The sequence below is a fragment of the Urocampus carinirostris genome, chromosome 3 (assembly GCF_059441175.1).
Source record: "Urocampus carinirostris isolate Australia breed hairy pipefish chromosome 3, RoL_Ucar_1.0, whole genome shotgun sequence".
Taxonomy (NCBI): domain Eukaryota; kingdom Metazoa; phylum Chordata; class Actinopteri; order Syngnathiformes; family Syngnathidae; genus Urocampus; species Urocampus carinirostris.
Genome location: NC_142351.1, coordinates 12,123,692 through 12,148,534, shown reverse-complemented (window position 1 = coordinate 12,148,534; position 24,843 = coordinate 12,123,692). Strand labels below are relative to the sequence as shown.

The following is a 24,843-nucleotide window of genomic DNA, read 5'->3' as shown; positions in this document are numbered from 1 at the left end:
TTCGGGAGACCAGAGTGTGAGACATTACAGTCATTGAGACGGGAGGTAACAAACGCATATATTATGATCCCCGCATCAGACTGGGACAGCAAAGAGCAGATTTTTGCAATGTTGCGAAGATGGAAAAGGCTGTTCAGTATTATTCTTAACATGTGTTTGGAAGGACAGATCGGGGTCAAATATGACAACTTGATTTTTGACTGAGTCACTCTGGGCGATATTACATTTGTCAATGTTCAGAGCAGTGTTTGAGTACATGTCATGGCACTTAGATGGACCAATAATTAAGATTTCAGTATTTTCAGGGTTGAGGCGCAAGAAGTTAAATGACATCTATCTTTTTCATCTCTGAGGCAGGCCCCCGAATTTCCAAAGTTCAATGGGGCAGATTCTTCCATCAGAAGATATAGTTGAGTGTCATCTACTTAGCATTGAAAACTGATATTATACTTGCTAAGAATATCACTTAAAGGAAGCATGTAAATGCTGAAAAGAAGGGGGCCAAGTACTGAACCCTGTGGAACGCCATAGGTAACACTAAAGGGCTCAGATATCATTTCACCATATTTAACACAATGTATCCTATTTGAGCGGTAGGATCTGAACCATGAGATCAGGTGATGTTATATTTGTAACCTCTGCAGTCCTGAGACATTTTGTGATAAAGAGCTACACAAATAAATGTGACTTGAATCTGTTTCAATGACATTAGTCCTATTGGGGATTTTTTCCCCTCCCTTTATTTTTTAAAAAAATAAACATTCCTGACAAAGTCAAGAAGACATGATTCATTAATCAAATGTAAGAGTTTTTTGTATGCATTTAAAATCCAAAACGGATTGGTGGCAACCCTAAAACAATTATTTCGAACATCAAAATAAAAAACGAACAAAACAATAACTCAACAACAAAATAACGTTACGTAATATGTTCGAAAAGGGGTAGTAAGAAACAAATGCTTATATTACCTACCCCTTCATCTTCCCAACCAAATACTCCAATGATGTAACAACAATTGTAATGATACTAATAATAACAGTTATGATATAAGAATAGCAACAATAACACAAAGTTGACTAGACGCACTATTCCCAATCTCCCGCACCAGTCATATCCCACCCTCCTCATTTCTGTATTCTGCCAGGAATTTTCCTTTGTATCCAAACCTGAACAAGTGAATAGTTGGACACCGTTTGATCTTGTCTTGCAAACCGTTCCAAAGCTCCACACACAGACACACATACTTTTCCTGGTGGTTCTCACCTTTGGGATTATAAATTGACTACAGCCCCTTAAGTTATAATTTCCTTCTTTCCGAATGAATAATTTAGGGATGTTTTCTGGCACTATGTTTTTGTTGACCTTAAATAGCAGTTATGCAGTGAAAAATTTTACTAAATCATCTAATTTTAATAATTTGGACTGCAGGAATAAAACATTAGTATGATCTCGATATCCTACCCTGTGTATGGTTCTAATTTCACGTTTTTGGAGGATAAAAACATACAGGTGTTAAATGATATACACTCTATTTAAAAATGCACTACAGACAATAAGTAAGAAGCTTGCACATAATTTAGCTTATTTCAATCATTTTTTTTCTAATTATTGAAATAAACGTATATTAAAAAATGTGTTCCACTGGGAGATCATTTTTGCTCCTTAAAAGTATTTTTATTTTGGAAAAACAACATGAAAAGCATAGTAAAACTTGAAAAAGAGGTTGAAAAATATTGTAAAATAATAATTACAACCAAAATAACATAATAAGTACCGTACAGTACAGCATTATCCCTGAGCCACGATAACTACAAATGAAAAGGAAAAACCTAATACTGTATTGTCAATTAAGGAAACATGATTAATACATTTGGACTGCAGGAATAAAACATTAGTATGACCTCGATATCCTACCCTGCGTATGGTTCTAATTTCACATTTTTGGAGGATAAAAAGGGGCTGTAGTGAACTTTTGTAATTATTGCCCTAGACTCCTGCACAATATGTTAAGTATGGCAGAACTAGAGAACATTACAATAAATACAATGCAATATAGTTTAAAATTAGAGAGTTAAATCACTGCTTGGTTTGTGCAAGCCAGCAGTTGGAAAAAAATAGAAGAAAACTAAAGTGGGTAATTTTGTGTTTAGTCGGGGTTATCCGTGAGATTTCCTTTGGAAATCGAGTTGACGGTCCCGCGTGTGGACATGACGTCACCATTGTTTACTTTTACCGAAGCCACGCCCCTGTTAGCAACTTGTGGCTAGCCCCGCCGCCAACGAAGCCACTCCGAGGTCCATTATCCCAACACCGCACAGAGTACAACATTGTCTACGCGAACACAAGCGGGTGAGTAAAGGTTCAGAGTCGCTCGTATATTAACCCCGATACCAATTTTGATCTGAACGTCGTATTTTTTGGACCACGGCACCGTTGGTAAAACGAGATGATTCCGTTCGGTTAGCGGCTAGCTTTTGTTGTACATCGTAGAAAACCTCGAGGTCTGAAAACATGTCCGGAACATCTGGAGGAGAAAAGATATATTAATTGATAATAACTGTGGTATAACACACTCATCGAAAATGTTAAGTCGTAGTTCCTTATTCCTCGCGTTGCCTCTAGCTTCACGATCGGGTCCTCACTAGAAACATACTGCAATGGCTGCTCTCGGCGGATGTCGAGTCCATTCATTTCGGTCGAAGATATTGCATAGCAATTGATGGTTAGCAACATCTATTTGACATCTATCCAGACTTTTTTTAAATGCTTCTATTGATGTCATATAGCGAGAGTCACGACTTGTTCTCTTTGTGAAGTAATCCCGGATTTCTCAATGTTTTTCTCTGAGACAGATACGAAACTAACAGGACTGATTACAACGAATGTATCGACCGTGCAATTAAGATGAAAGCGACGCAGAGTCGTTGCAATGCATGACAATGAGTTCTGTGCATTAGAAAGTTGAAGCTAACGCCCCCCCCAAACATCGCACATTAATAAGCCATTGCATTTCCTTAAATAAAAGCTTTCTTTCGTCAATGTCTTTATATTTTTCTTGAGTTCACAATTGCTAAATCATTTTTGGTTTTTGCAAAGATTGCTGTTGTTATGCATGACCAAAGGAAACCCTGAGTTTTGTCAAGCCCTCGTCCTGAAAGCATGAGTAAACAGAATGAAAACTTTGCCTGTTCATGCCGGATACAGCTTGCACTGGCTTTCATTTGCAGGAATCACTTTACTTTTTTTTTCAACCATCTTTGCAATATCCCTTTCATACATTTCATAATGTGTATTCAACACGTCTCTTGCAGAAAATTACCTCTCTTTAATAAGTGGCTGAGGAAAATGGAATCTGTTTCAATGACATCAGTTCCAACAATCTAAATATCTGCAAGTGATATGATTCTGAGCCTAAATGACATTTGTGAACGTGAGCATTGATTTGCATGTTTAAGTTTGTAAACTTTGAAAAAAAAAACTCTCCTTGAGGAAACATAGCCTGTTTCATCTGAGTTTTTTTATCTGTTCAAGTTATCTGTTTGCCCATTTTATTTACTTTTGTTTATACTGTTTAGCTTTCGACTGAAGCACTCCCAAGCTGTACACATAAAAGCCTTCTTGTGCATTGTACTACCTGACACGGACGTTTATCGCACCACCTGGTTAATGGTAAATTGTTCCAGAAGGAAGATATGTTTGCACATAAACACAGACCCAGGGCCCCTGTGTTTACAGTAGCCATGGCAGCACTCGGTTATTCAACAAATAGACCAAGCATGTTCCTCTCACAGTTTCACAGGAGACTGTTTGCAACGTGTACTTTAGCGTGTTTGTTTGTTTTTTTACGTTACGACCTGGACGATGGCTATCAACATAACCAATTTCAGAAAGAGTATTTTATGTTTCTATTAAATGTTTTTTGTTATATTTTTGTAGAATAACTGCTTCTTACATCACATGTGTTACCCTCCTAGATGTATGTGTATTATAAAAGTAAAAAGACTGAAAGCTGTCTAAATAGGATATAATTTTTCAGTATAAATGTATAATGCAGAAAACCTTTGGTAAAACCATGTTTTGACCAATCCCTAAGCGAACTTTTTTTCCAGAAATGGCAAAAAATATATCATCTCTCACTCCCTATTTACAGTAACCCTTGACTTTCAGTGCCTAACACATATGATTTTCTTTCCAATCGAAGCCTTTACATATTTATTTTTGCCTGACTTGCCTGCTCCATATATTCTCACTGCTGTGGTGTGGGTTTTGGTGCCAGAATGGCACACTGAAAGGCCAAGCACCACTACAAGTTTTAATAAGGGGTAAAGAGTTTTAGGCTAAAGGGTTTTTCCTGGTTTTGCATTTTAAAATACATTTGCTCTGCTTAACTATAACTATTGTGCACACAATGGGGAACCAAATTAGAATTTAAATGCAAGATTATGCAAAGAGAATTTGGGTATGGAGGCAATATATGCCGTAGCAGCTCCCGTGTTATTTTCGATTGTTCTCGATTGTTCTCAGCTCAGGGATGCTGCTGGAAATGTGAATTTCCCTTCGGGGATGAACAAAGTATCTATCTATCTATCTATCTATCTATCTATCTAATATATTTCGCCATACGGACATTACGTTGCGGAATTTTTGGAGCAGGGCAGCAGACAGAAAAACATACAGAAAGTCATCAACCTAGCCCATAAAATTATAGGCTGCCCTCTGCCCAGTCTGGAGGTTATTTGGGATCCAGCAACAGAACCAACAACATAATAAAGAACTCCTCTCACCCCAACCAACAGGCTCTTTAAAACGGGGACTACCAGGCTCAGAGACATTTCCTTCCTCTGAGCCATCACCACCCAAAACAAGCAGGTTGTGAAATATATAAATTACTGTTCAAAGGTTTGGGGTCACTTAGAAATGTCCATTCTTTGACGACTGCAAAGTTTGGAGCATCTTTACAGATAAAGTCAAGTAACCTTTATTTGTATAGGCCTTGATGACAAAAAGTCTCAAAGGGCTTCACGGACTATCAATATTAGGAGATACATGATTGAAATGATGAGAAAAAATTACATGAATAATTTATATGCTGTGACATATCAATACAGTATTACAGCAGCAAGATTAAAATCATGCAACACAAATCTTTTGAAGCAACTTTAAAATCAACGTGATGAAACATTTGACCTCCTGAGTTGGCGACGATCGTTTCAAAAACGTTTCCATGACTTTCCACTCGCTGAAATATTTCCTCTTTCTACCCTTCTCGATGTCTCGACTAGACTTTCTATTTTGTAACTCATTTGATTAATAAAAAGTGTGACTTTTCATGGAAAGCACACTATTGTCTGGGTGACTCTAAGCTTTTGAAAAGTACTATATTTCATGCCTATTTATAGAAAAAAATCTTTATTCAAATCTTATTCATTGACTTATTTCAGAGTTTTGTTGCTGATAAATGTTATTTTCTTTGCATTATTTTTGCGATGCAATAACAGTCTCCAAGAATTATCTTGGTAAAACCATTGTCATTTATCCTAACATGCTTTTTATCTTATTTTTCTTTATTGCCGTATATGTTCATCCAGTGGTGCATTGTCTAATCTTGTTGTTAACAATGATCACAATGTTTTTATCAATAACAATAAACACACTTAATTCTACAAGTTTGATTCTGCTTTTAATCCAACAGAAATTATCTAGAATAGATTAATTCTGTCAATTTATGACATTTTTTGAAAGATAAATCATCTTAAGAGACTGAAGGCAATCATTCCCCTCACTCAACATGTGACTAATATTTAACCAGCATTGGTTGGAATTGAAGTTTGACTGGATTGATCATGTTTATTTTTTTTTGAAATACCTACACGAATTTGATTCGTGTCGTCCTCATTCCATTGTGCCACCTTTTTTAATTTAGCTGTGTGCTTTGGCATTATTTGTTTCCTAGGTCAGTGGAGTCCAGATGCACGAGTCTGGGTCAGAACCAACTAGCCACGCCATTCCAGCTGTTAGGACACTGAACGGGAAAAATGCTGAGAATGACAGTCGACTAAGGAGCGGCCATACGCCTCCCCCAGAGTCGCCCAGGGTTGGTTTATTCCTCATCCTTATTCTTACTTTTATGACACAAACACTGTTTGTTCAGACGCTCCGTCTGTTATCTCTGAATTGGAGCATTTCTGACATTTTGAGCGTATTATAAACACCCTGAAGCCCACTGTGCAACATTGGTGTGTGGATTAGAACTTCTTACTTTGCAGGTGTTCTCATATCTCATATTTTTATGGATGGGTGAATAGATGACCAGATGGGTAAATACATTAATAGATGACAGAAAGAGCCATTATATAGAGGTTAACTGCAAAACAATAAAAAATACAAAGTGCAGGATTGCGGAGGGATTAAAACTGATTTTTATCCAGATATGCAGTAAGTACTAGTACTACACACATCTTACATCTTAAACGTATCCTAATCTTCTACACACTGTACCATCGCATCTCTGATTTTTGTGTGATACAATGTTTCACAGTTCTCAGCCTTTTTATGGTCACACACATAATTAAGAGGCGTTACACAGGTAAAAGTATATAAAATATTAACCACAGTGAAGCTCGACATACCTCAATACTTTATGAGTGCACTGTGTAAATTCCGTGGCAGAAAATGCAAAATTGTGTGAGGGTTTTGTTTTGTAAGTAAAGATACAGTACAGCCTTGAACCCCTCACTGTGTTTTATATTTTTGTTAGCACTGAGAGGGGTGCAGAGATTGAGGAAGGGTGGGAGTAGAGAGGGGGATTTTCTCTCTGCTCCGGTTATTTTTTTTCCACATCACTGATGTTAACAAGTCTCAGACAGAAAATTGTGTCGCCATTTATTCATTTGTCGGCTGCCAAGTGTGCTTTGGAACGGAGATGATCCGTCCTCTCATTCAAGTGTGATGCTATTTTCAGTCAACATTTCAAATTTGGCGTCTGTTAGAAAACGTAGCATATTTGTTGTTGTGTGAATAATACTACGGGCCTTTTTTCAGGATCCATATTAGAACTGGGTTTTAGTGCGTTTTGATTGTGCTGTCAGTCATCCCAGAGTTCACAAGACCAGTCTTGCAGGAAAGGATCTGTGTTTACACTCGGCTGCTCACTGGTATGACTCTCAACAATAACAACAACACAAGATGTTTGGACTTGCTGGGTGCCATAGTAACGGGGATTAGGGAAAGGCTGTTGTTGTGTTGATGGTGTCCACAGAAAAACAGAGGGGCCAACCAGCTCAGTCCGTCTGTCTGTGGGATAGACCTGTTTTTTCATGGCTTTTGTGGCCACCTCCACTGCATTGAATCTCATAAGAAAAGCAAAACAAGGAGGCCCTTGACTGTTATTGTTCGCCCCGCACAGCCTCTGTGAAATTCTCCGTCCGTTTGTTTACCCGACTCCAAACAGACTGCCTGGGAGAGAGATGTTTGTTTGTGGTTCAGACCTTAATTAAAATATGAATCCTGCATTCTGTTTTCGTAAACAGGCTCGGCCTGCTTTTTATTCATTATTTAGTCTCTGTGAGATTTTGATGACTTTGTTTATGTTTACTGCAAACATTGCCAGAGCGCTGAGGCTCGACAGGGAGCGGCGTGGGGGTTGGGAAATTGCTGCCTGCTCAGAAGAGGATCTTGTTTTTGCGACACTAGTTGTTGTTGTTGTTGTTGTTATTTTGATGGCGGTCTAATTCCCTAGAGCCATCTGTTGTTGATTGCTTGATTTTGAGTTGAATTGTCTTGATAGATAGCTGTTAGGAAACATTCAAGTGTGCACAGAACTTTTGTGTAGTGAGTGTATGCTGTTGCACACTCATGTGTAGTGCGTTCCATAGAATGTTTGTCAGACCCTTTCACTCCATGGTCATGTTTGCTCCACTAATCAAAGTATAGCAAAATTGTACACAATTACAGCAAAGCTTGAGGGTGGTATATAACACTAATTGTGATTTTACCAAGAATCAAAAGAACTGTTGGTGAATAGGCCTAAAATGAGAAAAAAATACAATAGATGGCTGTGGAAATAAATTCATGTTTGTGCTTGAAACCCACCAAGTGGTATGGCCTCAGTGCCATCAAGCACGGTCAAAGTTTAACTGATACAGTTTGTATTTATGCAGTTGTACACAACACAGTGCCAAAATGACTGCATCGGTTTTCAGAAAAGCACAGTGTTACAAGCAAAGGTGAGGGTGAAGAAGACGAGTGCAAACACTAACAAAACTACTCATGTCTTAAAAGGGATTTTAAAAATATACTTCACTGTACAACACCATTTTCAGAATTCACATTATCCTTAGCACCAATGCTTAGTTTGAATATAGTTTGGACAGATCATTAAAATGTGTTTTTGAACCTATATACCTGTTTTTGCGAAACTTTAATTTTAATGAAGTTGGCAATTAAGAAATATGGTGCGCATTTTGTTTGTTGTTCCCTTTCATATTTGTAAAGCATGTTGAGACACGTGTGACTCCTCACCACCCAACCAACAAGGGCATTCTTATCAAGTGCATTCGTAATATGTTTACTCAACCGTTTCATCGTGTTTTTCTCTCTGTCAGTGTTTTCAGCTCTGTGAGTGACACCACACCCGTTTTTCCTTTGTGCTTTGAGTTTACAAAAACACCCACTGGCCAGCAGTGAAAACTTCCATTTCCTCTGTAAAAGTCCCGTTCTTGTGTTGCTAGACTGTATGTACTGTATCGTATATGGATGCAGTTTCCCTGACTTAATACAGTTCCTTGAATAATGAAATACATTGTGTGTTCACTCAGACAAATTGTGCATACTTTTGGGCATGTTGTGAGTGTACATGAAATTTCACTGAGATCCCATATAGTTTGTAGATATTACTGCATTTGGCACTGGCAACAATGTCCAAATGTCCTAGAGAAAGACAATGTACCCGTGCGTGGCAACAATTACCTAATTGTATATAAATTGATGTAAATGGGTTTATGTGGCTCTTAGTTTGACCACACAGAGAATGTTGTAATTTTACCATTGTTGATAAACTTTTCGTTCATGGTTAGGATTTCTTACTCTGTAAGAGGTAGTGGAACACACCTCAAGTACTTCGTGCTCAGTAAGCTGTTTTGTCTAGCTAACATATTGGAACCGGAAAAAAACAAAAGATACACTGTAACTTCTTTTCCGAAATTTAAACAATAAAATCCTGCGTCTGAAGACCAATATCAATAACCAATATATTTTTATTTATTTATCATATGCAAAATCCAAATATTTTATGAGTATCTTCATTTTTAATTACAATTACAATTAGTATACAGCTTTGGTGTACTTTTTCCCCAAAAGTAATGTTGGCGACTTTGTCAACCAATCAGCTAATACTTTGTTGTTCAATAATAAATATAATGACTAATAGAAACACACAGTCAAGTCATGTTTATTTGTACAGCCCTTTATCACAAGGAGTCTCAAAGGGCTGCACAGACCACAGATTATTGCAAACTGCAGACTACACCATTGATCTAAAACCTACATAAGGGCAGGGAAAAACTCAAAGAAAAAACATAGAACAGGTGATGGTTTCATAATAGTCTGTGGTTTGCAAAAATATGTGGTCTGTGCAGCCTTTTGAGACTCTTTGTGACTAAGGGCTATACAAATAAACATGACTTGACATGTCATAGACACAGTGTGCCGCGCTCAGCTTTAGCCGAACATGATGATGACATCATTATGTTTTATTAGTGATCTGGGACACACGTACACTCTACTACTGAGCATATTTTCATCACTAAAACAATGACGATGCAAAATACTTAATTTAATTGTCAGCGGTTTACAGTTATTGTTTCCACATTTCTTATCCGGAGAGATTACTGGGCTTTGCCTCATAGAAGAATTGCGCTTACCTTTTTAAACGCCATCAACACACGTTATTGATGATCGAGGGCGATTGCAGTGCCATCAACATTTTGGAAGTGCTAACAGACGTTTAGCACTCGAAATTGTTGTACTACTGCACAGCTATTCTTCTCCATGCTGATGAACTTTACGGCAATTATTTTAGGTGACGTTTATGACGAGTAATGAAGGGTATTTATTGTTGGCATGAACGTATGGAGTTGAAATCATGGAATAGGGGATTAGAGACTTTCGATAAGCAACCAAACACCAGATAAGTTTTTTTTTTGCATCACAAAAATATTAGCAGAAAAGTGTCCCTGCTAGCAGGCATCATCAATTACCCAAATATCCACATACGTGATCATTTAATCCCAAAAATCCCGCTACAGATTTCTGTCTGAAAATGGTGAACATGGTATTTGAAGTGTGGCAGCACGGCGTCTCAGTGGTTAGCGTGTATGTGGCACAGTTCTGAGGTCATAAGATCAAGCTTTCCTTTGTGGAGTTTGTATGTTCTCCGCGTGCTTGCATGGGTTTCCTCCGGGCACTCCGGTTTCCTCCCACGTTCCCAAAAACATGCATGTCAGGTTATTTGGTCGGTCCAAATTGTTCCTAGGTGTGAATAAGCGAGTGAGTTGTCTGTCTCGGTGTGCCCTGCGACTGGCTGGCAACCAGTTAAGGGTGTCCCCTGCCCACTGCCCGAAGATAGCTGGGATGGGCTCCAGCACCCCCGCGACCCTACTGAGGATAAGCGGTGCAGATACTGGATGGATGGATGGATGGGTGTATCTTCCGCTAAACAAGGAAGCATTTTGCTCTAATCATGATGTACTTCTCTGCAAATGCGAACTTGGGGCGCCAGTAGCTCAGGAGGTAGAGTGCTCGAGAGGTAGCAGGTTCGATACCCTTTTCCCCCCAGTTAAATAGTTAAGTAAGCAGGTAGGCTCCTTTCATGGTTGTTGCCACTATTGGTGTGTGTGTGTCAATGGGTCAGTGTGAAGCACATTGTAAAGCTCTTTTGGAGGTCTGCAGTGACTTGAAAAGAGCTATATAAATGCAGACATTAACATGCAGGAAGACATTTGTATTCGAATTGGTAGAGTATAATCACTGTTTGTAATCCAATAGACAATATAATAATAATAATGATTTACAATTAACAAGGATGAATAAGCTATGACCAGAGATTGAGGTGTTCCAGAGCATAATAATTCTTTATAATCAAATAAAACATATGATTATTCTTTACAACAAAGAAGGGCAGTGGAGCTGGGGCTGGGTGAAACAACGTCACTTTTAAACATTACACAAGTGTTCGAAAACTAAAATTAAAGTTGGGGTTTGAGATGTTCTTAAAAAAATTAAATTAAATATATTCTCTCTTAAGTTGGTGTTACCAATGCCCAACTGTATTCAAACAGCCTTAATACATTTTTTTACCGCGCCTATCTGCTTTTACTTCACTTTTATCATTGGTGTTTTGGCCACGGAGCGCATTGGGCTGGAGTGAAGGAGGCGGAGGTGATGATGGGGTGGAGGAGTGATTTTCCGCGCGTGCTCGTGGTTTTCTTTTATTCTAGGATGAAAATGGTGAAAGTAAGAAAAGGACTGTTTCAAATACAGTCCAAATGACAACCCAAACCCAGAAACAATGAAAAAGAAGAGTTTATTTGAGGGGATCTAAGAGACGCCATACAAGCAGCTTGAAGGAAGCTGCTATGATGATTTCAGCCGAGAGGTAGAGAGGAGACACAACCTATTTGTGTGCTACTACTCTTATAAAAAATCAAAATATGTTAAAATGAGGAACATAAATGCTTAAGAGTCTTTTGACAAGGTTTTGTCTGCTGATTGAATATTATAGTGTGGTTCCAGGTGACTATTTATCCGGCCTTTTTTTTCTAGAGAGACCATAACTGTGTTTGAAGTATCGCCACGATAATTATCTTGCATCCCTGGGAATAACCTCAGTCAAAGATTTGACTGTGACTCTTTTTTCCTTACATAAAGTCACCTAAAATGTCTGTTTTGAGGTTGTACTTGTGTGTGATGTTTTGTCGGTTTGTGCTGGTTAATAGTTTGTGCTAGTTTGCGATTTAGGAAAGTTGTGTATTTCAAATGAATTTGATTAGCTCATTTTATTTTTTGTTACCAAATAACAAAAACAAAAATGTTTTTAGGTTTGGCGCCCAGGACAGTAGATGTAGTTGTTTAGATTTTACACTAGGTTTAAGTTCTACAAACGTATGTATACGTTATTCAAATCTGTGATAAAGACAATCACCAATACGTTCAGCCTAAAGTAACTTTCACGTCAGTGTGCATTTACGCAGCTATTCCTACTGTAACTGCTTTAGAATATATACTTTAAAGCAGGGGTGTCAAAGTCAAATGGACGGAGGGCCAAATAAAACATTTGGCTACAAGCCGAGGGCCGGACTGTCCAATCTTTACTGAAACCAAGATTTAACCTACTGAAAACACAACAAATATATTACAATATGATTGGATAAATAAAGCAATATTTTCTTATGACTCTGTCAGTCATTTTTAATGTCAGCAGGCACAAAATACAAATGTCCTTTATATAAAAAACTCATAACATATCTCATAACAACAACTCATAACCATTTTCTATCATTCAATCATCTGAAATTATTAAAAAGAAATATTGCCTCGAAATACAATAAAATAAAGTGCAAAAATCTCTTGTTACTTAAAACCAATAGCAATCAACACACTGGACCTCATCTGTCCTGCTCAAATGTACATTGACTTTCCTTTCTGTGCTTTCTCTGGGTTAGTGTGAAAAAAAGGAATTACTGATTAACAAATAATAACAATCAAAAGTCATTTTCTCTGCTAAATAGGAGACAATTTTATCAAAAGACTGTTGTCCACATCAAGATCTATTTTCCATGAAAAGCCGAAAAACAAGAAACACTCCCAGGACAGAGTCGGCAAACAAAAACAACATAGTCAACATAGACAATAAAGCTTTAAAATTCCCGAGGGGAACAACAAAAAACAAGACCTTCTTTATGTGCATATTTAACTTTTAAACTTGAACGGAGTAAAAACTTCAAATGTGTAATTGCACAGGAAACATTACTGTATTATTACTGTATTTACATACATTTATATACAGTACTGTATTACTACAACTCTACATTACTTGTTTGAGGCGTGTGTTTTGTTTCATGATGCCGTCTAATATTATACTCTTTCATCACCGCCACACTTTCTCCACATAGCAGACACACAGGTTTTCCAGCTACCTCCATGAACATGTACTCCAACTCCCACCTTGTTTGAAAGCCCCGGTTTTCAGTGTCCACCTTCCGTTTAGCCATTGTTGATGGGTATCTGTGGGCTAATTTTTGCTGTTATGCTAATGACTGCTGCTGATCGACTGCTGAATAAATCAAACCGCCTCCTGCTTTGCTCCCGCTCGGCGCGTCCCCGTTGCATTGTGGGAAATGTAGTATTCATGCGTACTGCGGGCTGCTGGCTTGCAGCGGCCTGCGGGCCGGATCTAATAATATATTGATATCGTCACGCGGGCCAGGTAAAACCCTCTCGCGGGCCTAATGTGGCCCGCGGGCCTTGACTCTGACATATGTGCTTTAAAGGGACCGTGCTGTATTGTGTCGTGAAAAACATTTTTCTTCTCATTTTTTTGCCCAGCCTCATCACAAGGTTTTTGTTTTCTTTGGGTACTCTTTGCAGTAAGATGAGGGACAAATATGTCGACTCCCTCTACGTGAAGATTGTATTATGTCAAATAAAAGCAAATTTCTCTAACTATGAGTGTTTTAAGAAAATACACGTTTGTATGATAGTACATGTAGTTTTTTTTTGTTTTGAATAGAGGTTTTACTTTTAGAATAGAATAGAATATACTTTTATTGTCATTCTTTGTAACAATGCACACAGAACGAAATGTCGAACACCTGACCCGTACAGTTAAACTGTAGCGAGCAAAGAGGTGCTAAATAATACATACCGTCCCTTTTATGGACGAAGCATACACACCAATATAGTATATACAACAAATTCTGACATCAAAAACATGTAAATTCCCTAGACAAATCGTTTTCTTTCTGTATTGTACATTTCTATAATATCCCTGTTTGCTGTTATCGACAGATTCATTAATGAGGATTGTTTGATTCCAAAATTATCAGACAGAAAGCTAAAGTTTGAGTAGTAATCAATACCAACACCACATACGAATACCATAAATTCACGGTTCACAGATCCCTTAACCGCTAGGGTCTTAGGGGCACGGCTTCCGATGGTGTGTCTTGGACAAGTACAACCTGGTGGTGCCCATCCCTTTCCGGGCGTTTTTTTTTTGGGTGGTAGGGGTTTGCTTCCCTACTTAAAACAGATTGTACTGGTTTCCTTGGTTACCAGTAGCAAGTGAAGCCTCATGATCTGACTAGAATACAGCACATACTTCACCTGGTTCCCGTTTTTTTACGATGAAAAGCGTCATACTGCTCTTCAGAGTAAGTTGGATCTTGGCATTGACTGGCAGCGGCGTGTGACAATACTGAAACCAGATCCTGAATCACTCGGGAAAATCAATTTTGTTACGAAATTTCAAGTATTGCATCATTCCATACGGATTGCATCACTTTACATTAAATTCCCTTCCTAATGTAAAAATCACCTTTTTAAAAGAAAACAATTTAAATCCCAAGATAATATTATTTCTTATATTGCATTTATTCATGACTATTTACTAGTCCTATCTCTTGTATTTGCCTTATTGTTAAACAACCACTAATGTGGCTACCATCAAAAGCCGCTAGATTTGGTTACCTCAGCAGGTACTGATACTATACCTAAAGGCTGGTGTATACATTAATACCTGGTATCTGCCTTCCCCATCCCAAGACAATAACATGAAACATGTTTAAACGCTTTTAAATTCTGGTAAAAAGTTATCCAAATATTAGTATATTTTTAAATATATTTTGGTAAATATATATGTAAAGTAAACGATTTTCTAACAGCAATATGTTCTGTTGGCCTATACCAGTGTGATCATTGTATTTTATGTTTGTAGAATAAGAATTACCGTAAGTTACGGACTATAGAGCGCACCTGATTATAAGCGGCACCCACCACATTTTAAGAGGATAACCGCTTTTGTACTATACAAGGCGCACCTGTATATAAGCCGCATGCACCCACATTAAAACATGTAACACAATCACAAATTTAACCCAAACCCGACTTTGAGTGCCGCGATTGTAACTGAATATAAAGTACACAGTCCAAAAACCACAGCCGGCAAAATGAACGGAAAATGATACCGGTACTTAAGGTTTGATGCAGACCTGCAGAGTCCGGGTACCCGTTGAAACTAATCCAAGGAGAAAAAAAAGTATATTTCCAAAGGTAAGGGTGGGAAAAATAAATATCCACTATTGTCCGCTGCGATTACAAACACGTCTCACCTTTACTCCACTTAGCGTCAGCCCCCGTTGTTTTCGCCCCTTTTTTTTGATTCGCCCGTGGAAAACATCGGAATAAGTCTCTAAAATAAATACATTACAAAAATATACAGTTGCAAATACATATTATACATGGTTACACATATTTACAAAAAAAGGCGGTACACCGAGAGAGTTTTCATAGCTTTAATAATAATATTATAACTTTCATCTCAAACCGTGCCTGTGAAGGGTAGCAAAACGCTACTAGCAACACGCAAGCAACACAGTAAACGGCTATGTTAAAAAAAACATACCGTACTTGTAGTAATCACGGTAAACCGTCCTCATCTTACCCCTTATAACTGACGTCATCAAAGTCGTCTTCCCCAGTATGGGAAAGAGAATATGTCATATAGACGTTGTCCCACAAGCTAAGAAGTTGCAGTCTTCCTCGGCGCATATATTCCACCGGTCTAAATCTTACCTTTTGTACTCGAGCGCCGCTGGCGGCTGTTAGAAAAATTACATAAATTGGCCGCTTCACTGAATAAGCCGCAGGGTTGAACGTTTGGGAAAAAAGTAGCGGCTTATAGTCCGGAATTTACGTTACAAAGAAATATCCACCTACAATTATCCATCTCTGGGCGTGTCCTTTTTGAGTTATTGTCAAGTAATGATAACATTTATGTTACAACGCAGCGCATCTAATAATGGTTAATGCCTTTGCTTGTAAATGCTTGAACAGTAAGTTTTTTTTAGGATCCTCTGTAAAATACTTTGCATTTATTTGCATCAGAGACTGGTTTTAAATGTACTGTACCTTGAGGTAAAGTACTGTGAAAAAGTATGTGCTCCCTTTCTGTTTTTTTTTTTTTTCCGTATTTATCACTCACAAAGGTTTCATATCATCAAACCAATTTTAATATTACACAGAAACAACCCAAGGAAACATGAACCCACAAAACTGTGAAAACATATTTGTGTTGTTGCCAAATGAAACTGTATATATATACATATACATTTATACCTTGTGTATTAAAGTGTTTTTTTTTTCTTTTCAAAATGCTGCTACTTAATGTTATTGCACTATTTCTACAATGCACTCTTCTTCATTCATATTCTTTTTCCTCCCCTTATCTAATTTTACCATCAGTCGGCTCCCGTACACAGTCGTAAGACTGTGCACAGTATATAATGTGACAATAGTTATTCCCAACCAATGTTTCACAAAACCTGTTGTTTGGGGTGACTAAATCCCCCAATTCCAACCCCTAGTGCCATGCAGGTAGAAGAAATTGGAAAAAAGTGATCAAAATTTATCAGTCTGGAAAAGGTCACAAAGCCATTTCCAAACCTGGAGTGCATTATCGGGGACCCCTCTCACCCCCATCATGGACTGTTCACTCTGCTAGCCTCTGGGAAGAGGTACTGCAGTGTGCGGTGCAGGACCACCAGGTTCCGCAGTAGTCTAGTCCCCCTGGCCATTAGACTGTTAAATGGTCAATCTAACATATAGTTAACCTAAACCTAAACGGCTGCTAATCTGACTTTTTGCACTACTGGCAGTTCTTTATAGCTTGCCATTCCTTGCACATTTGCTCTCTGCACTATTGTACTCACAGCGTTATTGTTACAGTGTAATGTTACTGTTTACCTGACTTGTTAACCTGAATGCCCATTTTGCACATCTGGTTAGCTACTCCTCTTGCACTATCGGCACTATGGTAAAATACTATACGTAGCCATAATACAATACAACTTTTACTTATATCTGTACATTCGAGGAAACTGTGCGGGTCAGATGTATCGACATTTCGTTCTGTATACACGTGTACTAGAATGACAATAAAGTAGATCTGAATCTGAATCTGAATCTGAATCCAGTTAACCACTATCAGAGTCATTATCCACAAATAGCGACCACTGAGAACAGTGGCAAACCATCCCAGGAGTGGTGGGTGACCAACTAAGATTACTTCAAGAACAATATTTTATGCCAAGCATTGTGAATTGCTTATGAAATGCTCCACAAGTGAGTTATTATTATTATCGCATTTTTTTCTGGCAGCCATTTATGGGAACATTGCCCCGGCGTGCTATTGTCCTCTTCTAGAGATGTAGCCTGTTCATGCCCAGTGTTATATCTGTCCCAGGTCCCAGCATCGTCATCGATGACGACCGCGGCAACCGATGCTCCGCAGCAACTACAGCAGGCGGCGCAGCAGCAAGTCCTGAGCCCTCAACAAATCCAAGCTCTGTTCCAGCAGCAGAAAGCCCTCATGCTGCACCAGGTACTGTGTCTGGAGGGCATTTTTCCAGAGGCATTGTCTTTACCCCAACCATGTTTTGATCTGCAGCAACAAATTCAAGAGGTCTTCAAAAATCAGCAAGAGCAGTTAAATATGCAGCTGCTTCAACAGAAGAATGCAGGGATCGTTAGCCAGGAGGTAGGTTTACATCTTTGTACCTGCTATGATATGGGAGGGACCTCATATTTTTGTACTGTCAGATTATTATTTTTTAGTCCCAGAAAAGTAAAACTTGTCATGTTATTGTGGCTTCTTAAAGTTTTTGATGAATTTTTCATGAGTTTTTGGCTCACGTGATCATTCAAAATAGTGACAAACTCAAAGTCAGATAGTGTCACGGTTGCCATGGCGCCCAATTGGCCCCGCCTGTGTGGCGCCTGCTGTGGCTCATTAACAGATTGGCTTTCCGTCTTTTGGTGTGGAATGATAGGAAGCCAGAGGCCGACAAGATCGATACCAATTGCCCGAGCAGATATCGGACAGGGGTCGGGGTCGATACCGGACAGGACGGGACAGACAGGATTGATATCAAAACAGTATATCGAAATTAAACAGAACAAACTATATGGGAACGAAACTGAAAACCGATATTAAACAAGAGTCAATAAACGGACAGTAGATGTAGGACAGGAAATACCAACAGGAAACAGGACCGAGTCGAAACCCATGTTTTGCGGAGCAGAAGTTCGTTGACGGACTGACAAAGGAAGAATGAGAGCACTGAGCTTAAGTAGACGGAAAGCCAATCTGTCAACGAGCCGCAGCTGACGCCACACGGGCGAGGCCAATTGAGCCCCAGTAAGATTTTTGTTCTTTCTTTCATAGTTGCAGTATAATAATCGTACGCAGACGTCCCATAGCAAAAAAAAAAAAGGCACACAGACTTTCCTGACGCCAGGAAAGATGACATGCAAATTGCATCTTTTTCATAAGTGGCATTACATGACAATATTGAGCACAGAAGAGCAAAGTTTCATCGTGTGCTTGCGATTTCATTTGGACAACATTTTGCTCCTTTTAAAAAGTTCCTGCTGCCCCTTGACTGCTACAGGAAATTACCAGAACGTCTTGCTTTCAAGGGGCACTTTGCCAAAAGTGTGGATGCGGGAAATGTTGGCTTTCATTCCAAAAGTGTCTGTCCTGAATGCAGACAATTATAAGAGTATTTCGGACTACATGAGTGGATTCTGTAAGAGTTCTGGTAAACCACAAAGAAATAAATGACATAATCGTAGTAGCTAAACTCACAAACTAACTTTACCAAGTCCAGCATCCCTTCCCATAAGGGCCATCAGGCTCTTGTGCCATCATCCAGAAATTGGTTCTAAATTTTAAGATGACTCAAGCACATAACAGTCGCGGGTCACATTGTAGATGTCAATGCCTTCTTTATGAGAGAGATATATCATTGAATCGTGAAAGTACAGGTTCCAAAAAGAACCAACAATAGGCAAAATCCATGAAGTAGAAATCTTTTTTTACTATTATACAATTAAATACTTAATTATACATAGAAGGAGTGTCTGAAACTCATGACAAAAAGTTACCGGACACCAGGGCAGACAACTCTCAAAAGTTGCCTGCCCAGCCATAAAGTTGCCCCACCCATTTTTCCCAACTTGAAACACAATAAGACGACTCATCGCAAAAGAAAAAAAAAACATTGTTGCAAAGTATTAAGGATTGATAATTAGAATATATAACAGAACAACACTTTAAAATTAAGTTTGTCATAAATCTACTTATAACATTCATTGCATGTATATGACATGGGTGTTTTCCATCTGCCATCAGTATGTAGCTGTATTTACCGTATTTTCCGCACTATAAGGCGCACCGGGTTATAGGGCGCACCCCGAAAAAATAGTTTTTGGTCCTATTTTTGACATACATAAGACGCACCGGATTATAAGGCGCTACAATGGGAACGTCGACAAAACAGTCAGATAGTTCAGTCAAACTTATTACCCCTTTAACATTCCGAAAGCTTGCAAAGACGCAAATACGCGTCGAGAACACGTGCGGATGCGGTGTCCGTACGATGTCACTCAAATGCATCGTTCCATCATTCGGAAGGTTAAAGTCTTGGGATTCAAGAAATGCCAACCATTCCTTAGTTTCTATTTTCTTTTTCGCTCGCAACTTTACTGTATATATGACATTAAACACTTGGAATTGAGTTTAATTTAAAAATAGACACTCCATTCCATCCATTTTCTGCACCGCTTATCACAGAAACATCGAGTTCAGTCTGAAACAAGATACAGGGATAATATATATAGCCAGAGTAGCTCACCGAAGTCGTTGTGTTCATAATAATGTGCAGCCGTGGTCCTCTTATATCGGTGCGTTTAGTAAATCCAGGAGAATAAAATATTTACAAATACAAAATAGTAAAAAAATGCTTTCTGTATGCCGTCAGCCACGTGCTTTACGCATTCATCTTTTGCGGCCAATTGCAGGCTTTGTTTTGCCGTTTAAGCCAATGCCAGCCTGTAAATGATAAAAAGGATCCGCCCCTTGACCTCCGAATAACTTTAGCCAATAGTGATCCATTCAAATGATGATTGACACATTGGTTAGCCAATGAAACGCCAGTAAATAAATCCCAGCATTCACCGCGGACTACTTGGCGTTGGGGGGAAATCTAGTCGGCGGCTGCAAGTTAGTTGCAAGACTTTGCGAATTAAATTTGTTCCATAAATAAGGTGCACTGTATTATAAGGCGCATGGTCAGCTTTTGAAAAAAATAAAGGCTTTTAGGTGCGCCTTATAGTGCGGAAAATGCGGTACTCATCTTTATTCATGCCTTGTTTGCGTTGCGTCATCTGCTACAAGCCACATGAACTCCTCTTTCCATGATGCTTTTAATGTACGTTTACGTTTTGTAGCGTCGTAAATTTGGTTAGCTTCTTTTGAATATTTCTTCTGGGGTTGAGGTTTTGCCTTGATTCCTCAAAACTTATCAATTTTTCTTGTGTTCTCTATTTACTTTGGAAAATGGATGCTGGCTTCGTATTGGCTGCCGAGTATGCAAATTGCTAAACGAACCAAAATTTCTAAACCAAGCGAAGATTTTGAAATCGGAAGAAAGTAAACGTTTTATTTGAAAAAACAAAAAACGTTCGTGTTTTTCGTGGGGGAAAAAAAAAGTTGTCGGCCACCCGGGCGGAGACGTTTTGTAAGTTGTAGGCCCGACGTTTAAGATGCGTATATCAGACACTGATTGAAGACAAAGAACAAACTCTTTACTGACCCAATCATTTGTTTCATAAATTAAGCGCAGTATACTGTACATGTAAACACATATATTTTTTACCAATAATTACTCTTAAGGATAGTTTAGCCTATCAGAAAAGAGAACACAATGCAACATGAAAATCCACACAGCGAGACCGAGAAAGGGTAACCACGTTATAGCGCAGGATTACTGTTAAGACAAGTGTTTAAGGGACACATGTGCTTTAATTTTAAGGCTTTTCACAAGGAACTATGAGCATTAATAGGATGCTATTTTACATTTGATGCTAAGACGAAGCCTTTAAACTCTGATGTAAGATGCTTAAGGGACAAAAGCATCTCCCACGCAAAGAACTAGCTGCATTCTGCACTTACTACTACAATAACCACACACCCTGTCTATATCAGTGTTTCTCAACATTTTTCTTTTTTTAAGGCATACATGCTTTAATTAAAATATTTTGAGGCTCAAAGTTCATCCAAAATGTTTAGAAATGATTTCTCTGTATTTCTGTGCCAGTTTCATGTTTCCATGAAATGAAATGAAATGATCTGCATTTATATAGCGCTTTTCGAGTCAATGACTTCCCAAAGCGCTTTACAATGTGCTCCACATTTCCCAATAGCGGCCTTGCAGCCATGTAAGGCGCTAACCTGCTTATTTGGGGTATTAGGGGTTCAGTGTCTTACCCAAGGACACTTCGACCTGTAACACGGACGAGCCGGGAATTGAACTGGGATCCCTTGAATAAAAGTTCAAATAAATTGTCCGCCACTGGAACTACAAATGTTTTACTATGTTTTGACACATGCCGCCCCCCCTCCTTTTAACTATACTTTGTTTTTACTATACATACTGTATGTATTGTTTGTTTGCTTTATTCTTGTTTTATTCTTGTTTTACATTCTGTGTACAAAGACCTTGGGAGTTTTACGTTTTTACTTTTTTAATAAGAAATTATCATTAAAATCAGCAAACATGTGCAATATTCTTGCTTCATTTAATTTATTTTACTGTTTTTTATTTTGAGGTGCAACAACTTTCTTAAACAAAATGGTTTATTAGGTATATTTCCCCGTTCTACCTCATAAGTTGATAAAGACTTAATAAAATTTTAAAAAAAGAATAGTAATCTGCTGCCACCTACTGATTTGGATGAACGTTAGTTACTCGGTTGATCATTGAATGAAAGAAATTATACTGAACAAAGATAATATAGGTAAATTTCCTGCTGCACACTAGGCAAGGTCTCGCTGCAAACTAGCATGCCCCAGCACACTGGTTGAAAAACTTATGTCTAGTTAAAAGACTAGCTCACCTTTTTCATTCAAGTTCTGTATCGGGTTTTTCAAACAAATTTCACGTAATAATTACTGTCTTAGGGCAGCATGGCGTCGCAGTGGTTAGCGCGTGTACGGCATAGTTCTGAGGTCATGAGATCGAACCCCCTGTTTGGAGTTTGTATGTTCTCCCCGTGCTTGCGTGGGTTTCTTCCTGGCACTCTGGTTTCCTCCCACATTCCAAAAACATGCTTGTCATGTTAATTGGCCAGTCAGAATTGTCCCTAGGTGTGAATGAGCGAGCGAATTGTCTGTCCCTGTGTGCCCTGCGACTGGCTGGCAACCCGTTCAGGGTGTCCCCTGCCCACTGCCCGAAGATAGCTGGGATGGGCTCCTGCACCTCCGCGACCCGACTGAGGATAAGCGGTGCAAATAATGAATGAATGAATTACTGTCTAATACCCTATTCCATGCATGGCTGAGAAAACACACTTCAGTTCTACATATAGACGTATGCATCCATCCTTTTTCACTAGATGGGAGAAAGTTTTATTTTGAGATTGACCTGGTTGATTGGAACAAAACACCCCATTAAGGGGACATTTGTGTATTTTTTTTACGCTTCCTATTGGTAAAAAAAAACATAATTCATTCAAAAAAACTATTCATACGAATAGTGGGCAAAAATACATCAACTATCTTATAAACCAGCATTTTTTGATACCTATAGGTTGAGAAATGTGTATTTGACATACCATGGTTATAATATAATTATAATAGTCAATGTCAACAATTAAAAACAGAATAAACTTGTCATTGTTTAGTCCATGACGGACATTTTTTTTACCTTACAGTTTTAGTTTTTAACAATTTTCCAAACAACATAAAAAAACTCATAAAAGACAGCAAAAGAGAAGGTGGGAGAGGATTCGTTCTAAGTTAGAGGATTATGTAAAATGAGATAGAATTAAAAGTATTCACTATAAAATAATAAATACATATTATTTAACTCCATTAAAGCTTTTCAGAATGGAACTGCTGAAAAATGATTTATGTAGGTAGTGTATTAACAAGAAAGGTACGCTAATACATGCCTTGTAGAAATGTTACAAAAATTCTCCCTTTTGGGAAAATGGTTGAAATGTATTCTCCCAAAATCCCTTAGACTGCCTTCTTGAAGACAGAACTGTGGTGCCCCACTTGGACACATCTTCTTTCAAAATACTTAATTCAATTGCTCCTAAAGGGAATTGCTGACTAGACAGTATCAATATTTGATTCTTGACATTTTTTGACGTTTATTTGAGTGGAAAAGCTCTGTTAGCCGGCTTCCACTTTAATTTTTCAACACAGCAGTGCTGGTTTTGAACATACACACGATGTAAAGATGCAAAATCACTATTGTGAGCTCGCTGGTACTTATTTGAAAGTGACTGAACCCTTGTGTCTCAGCTTACAGCCCAGCAGATCGCCATCCAGCAGCAGCTCCTTCAGGTGCAGCAGACGCATTTGCTAAACCTGCAGAGGCAAGGCCTGCTTTCCGTGCTGCCTTCCAGCGTCGCCGGTACGTGAGCAATCTAGCGCCGCCTGCTGAAGGTCACACAAACGGACCATAATCATGCAAATTTTCCTCGTCTCAGGCTGTGAAAATGGCAGCGGTGGGTTAGCGACAGGCGGGGACTCTAGTTCGTCATCCAATCACCAGTCTGCCTCCAACGGCCATCCCGCTCTCCAGAAGAGGAAGGAAAGGTACTTTCCTGTGCAAGATGTACTCTTTTATACATCCTGTTCTACTGTGGCCTTGTACTTTGTTTGGCTCTACATCCAACGATGCATCACTAACGTTTGTCGTGTGTTCTGGCTTGTTTCAGCGGTTCGCTGGATGACATCGTATCGGGGGGCCACGCTCTCTACGGGAACGGCATGTGCAAGTGGCCTGGGTGTGAGACGGTCTTTGGAGACTTTCAGGCATTTCTTAAGTGAGTTTTTCCAGCGCTCATTTGACCATCTGGCCGACAATGGTTTTGTTTTTTTACTGTTTATAACAAAATCAAAGATAGGTATATTTCAGAATACATCCTGGCTATCTCTTTCTGTGTTATGTTATACTTTTATTTTCCTGCTGTAAAGAAACGCATGGGATTTTTGGCCTTGCCAGTTCTTCTCACTTTTGGGCCAATATTGGCATTTTTTAATACTCGAATGGCTGATAATAAATAAGTGGAAAGCTGTTGTTTTTTTTCTTTCTTTTATTGTTGACATTTTACACTGCGGGCAGCACGCCGGAGCAGTGGTTAGCGCGTGTGTGGCACAGCTCTGAGGTCATGAGATCAAACCTCCTGTGTGGAGTTTGCATGTTCTCCCCGTGCATGCGTGGGTTTCCTCCGAGCACTATGGTTTCCTCCCACATTCCAAAAACATGCATGTCAGGATAATTGGCCGGTCCAAATTGTCCCTAGGTGTGAATGAGCAAGCGAATTGTCTGTCCCTGTGTGCCATGCGACTGGCTGGCAACCAGTTCAGGGTGTCCCCTGTCCACTGTTTGAAGATAGCTGGGATGAGCTCCAGTACCCCCGCGACCCTACTGAGGATAAGCGGTGCGGATAATGGAGGGTTACTTTAACTGGATTACTTTCAATTACTTTTGG

General features: G+C 38.9%; 1 protein-coding gene across 1 annotated transcript in view; it reads left to right on the top strand.

Moving 5' to 3' along the window:
* The first annotated feature begins 2,242 nt into the window (after window positions 1–2,242).
* The window catches only part of LOC148368704 (forkhead box protein P1-like), a 36,288-nt gene continuing 13,687 nt past the window's right edge, over window positions 2,243–24,843 (top strand). The window contains exons 1-7 of the mRNA XM_088330721.1: window positions 2,243–2,349; window positions 5,954–6,094; window positions 17,519–17,656; window positions 17,723–17,812; window positions 23,648–23,759; window positions 23,836–23,944; window positions 24,067–24,174. Coding sequence (XP_088186847.1) covers window positions 5,969–6,094; window positions 17,519–17,656; window positions 17,723–17,812; window positions 23,648–23,759; window positions 23,836–23,944; window positions 24,067–24,174 — 683 coding nt within the window. The 5' untranslated portion in view covers window positions 2,243–2,349; window positions 5,954–5,968. The remainder of the gene's footprint in view (window positions 2,350–5,953; window positions 6,095–17,518; window positions 17,657–17,722; window positions 17,813–23,647; window positions 23,760–23,835; window positions 23,945–24,066; window positions 24,175–24,843) is intronic.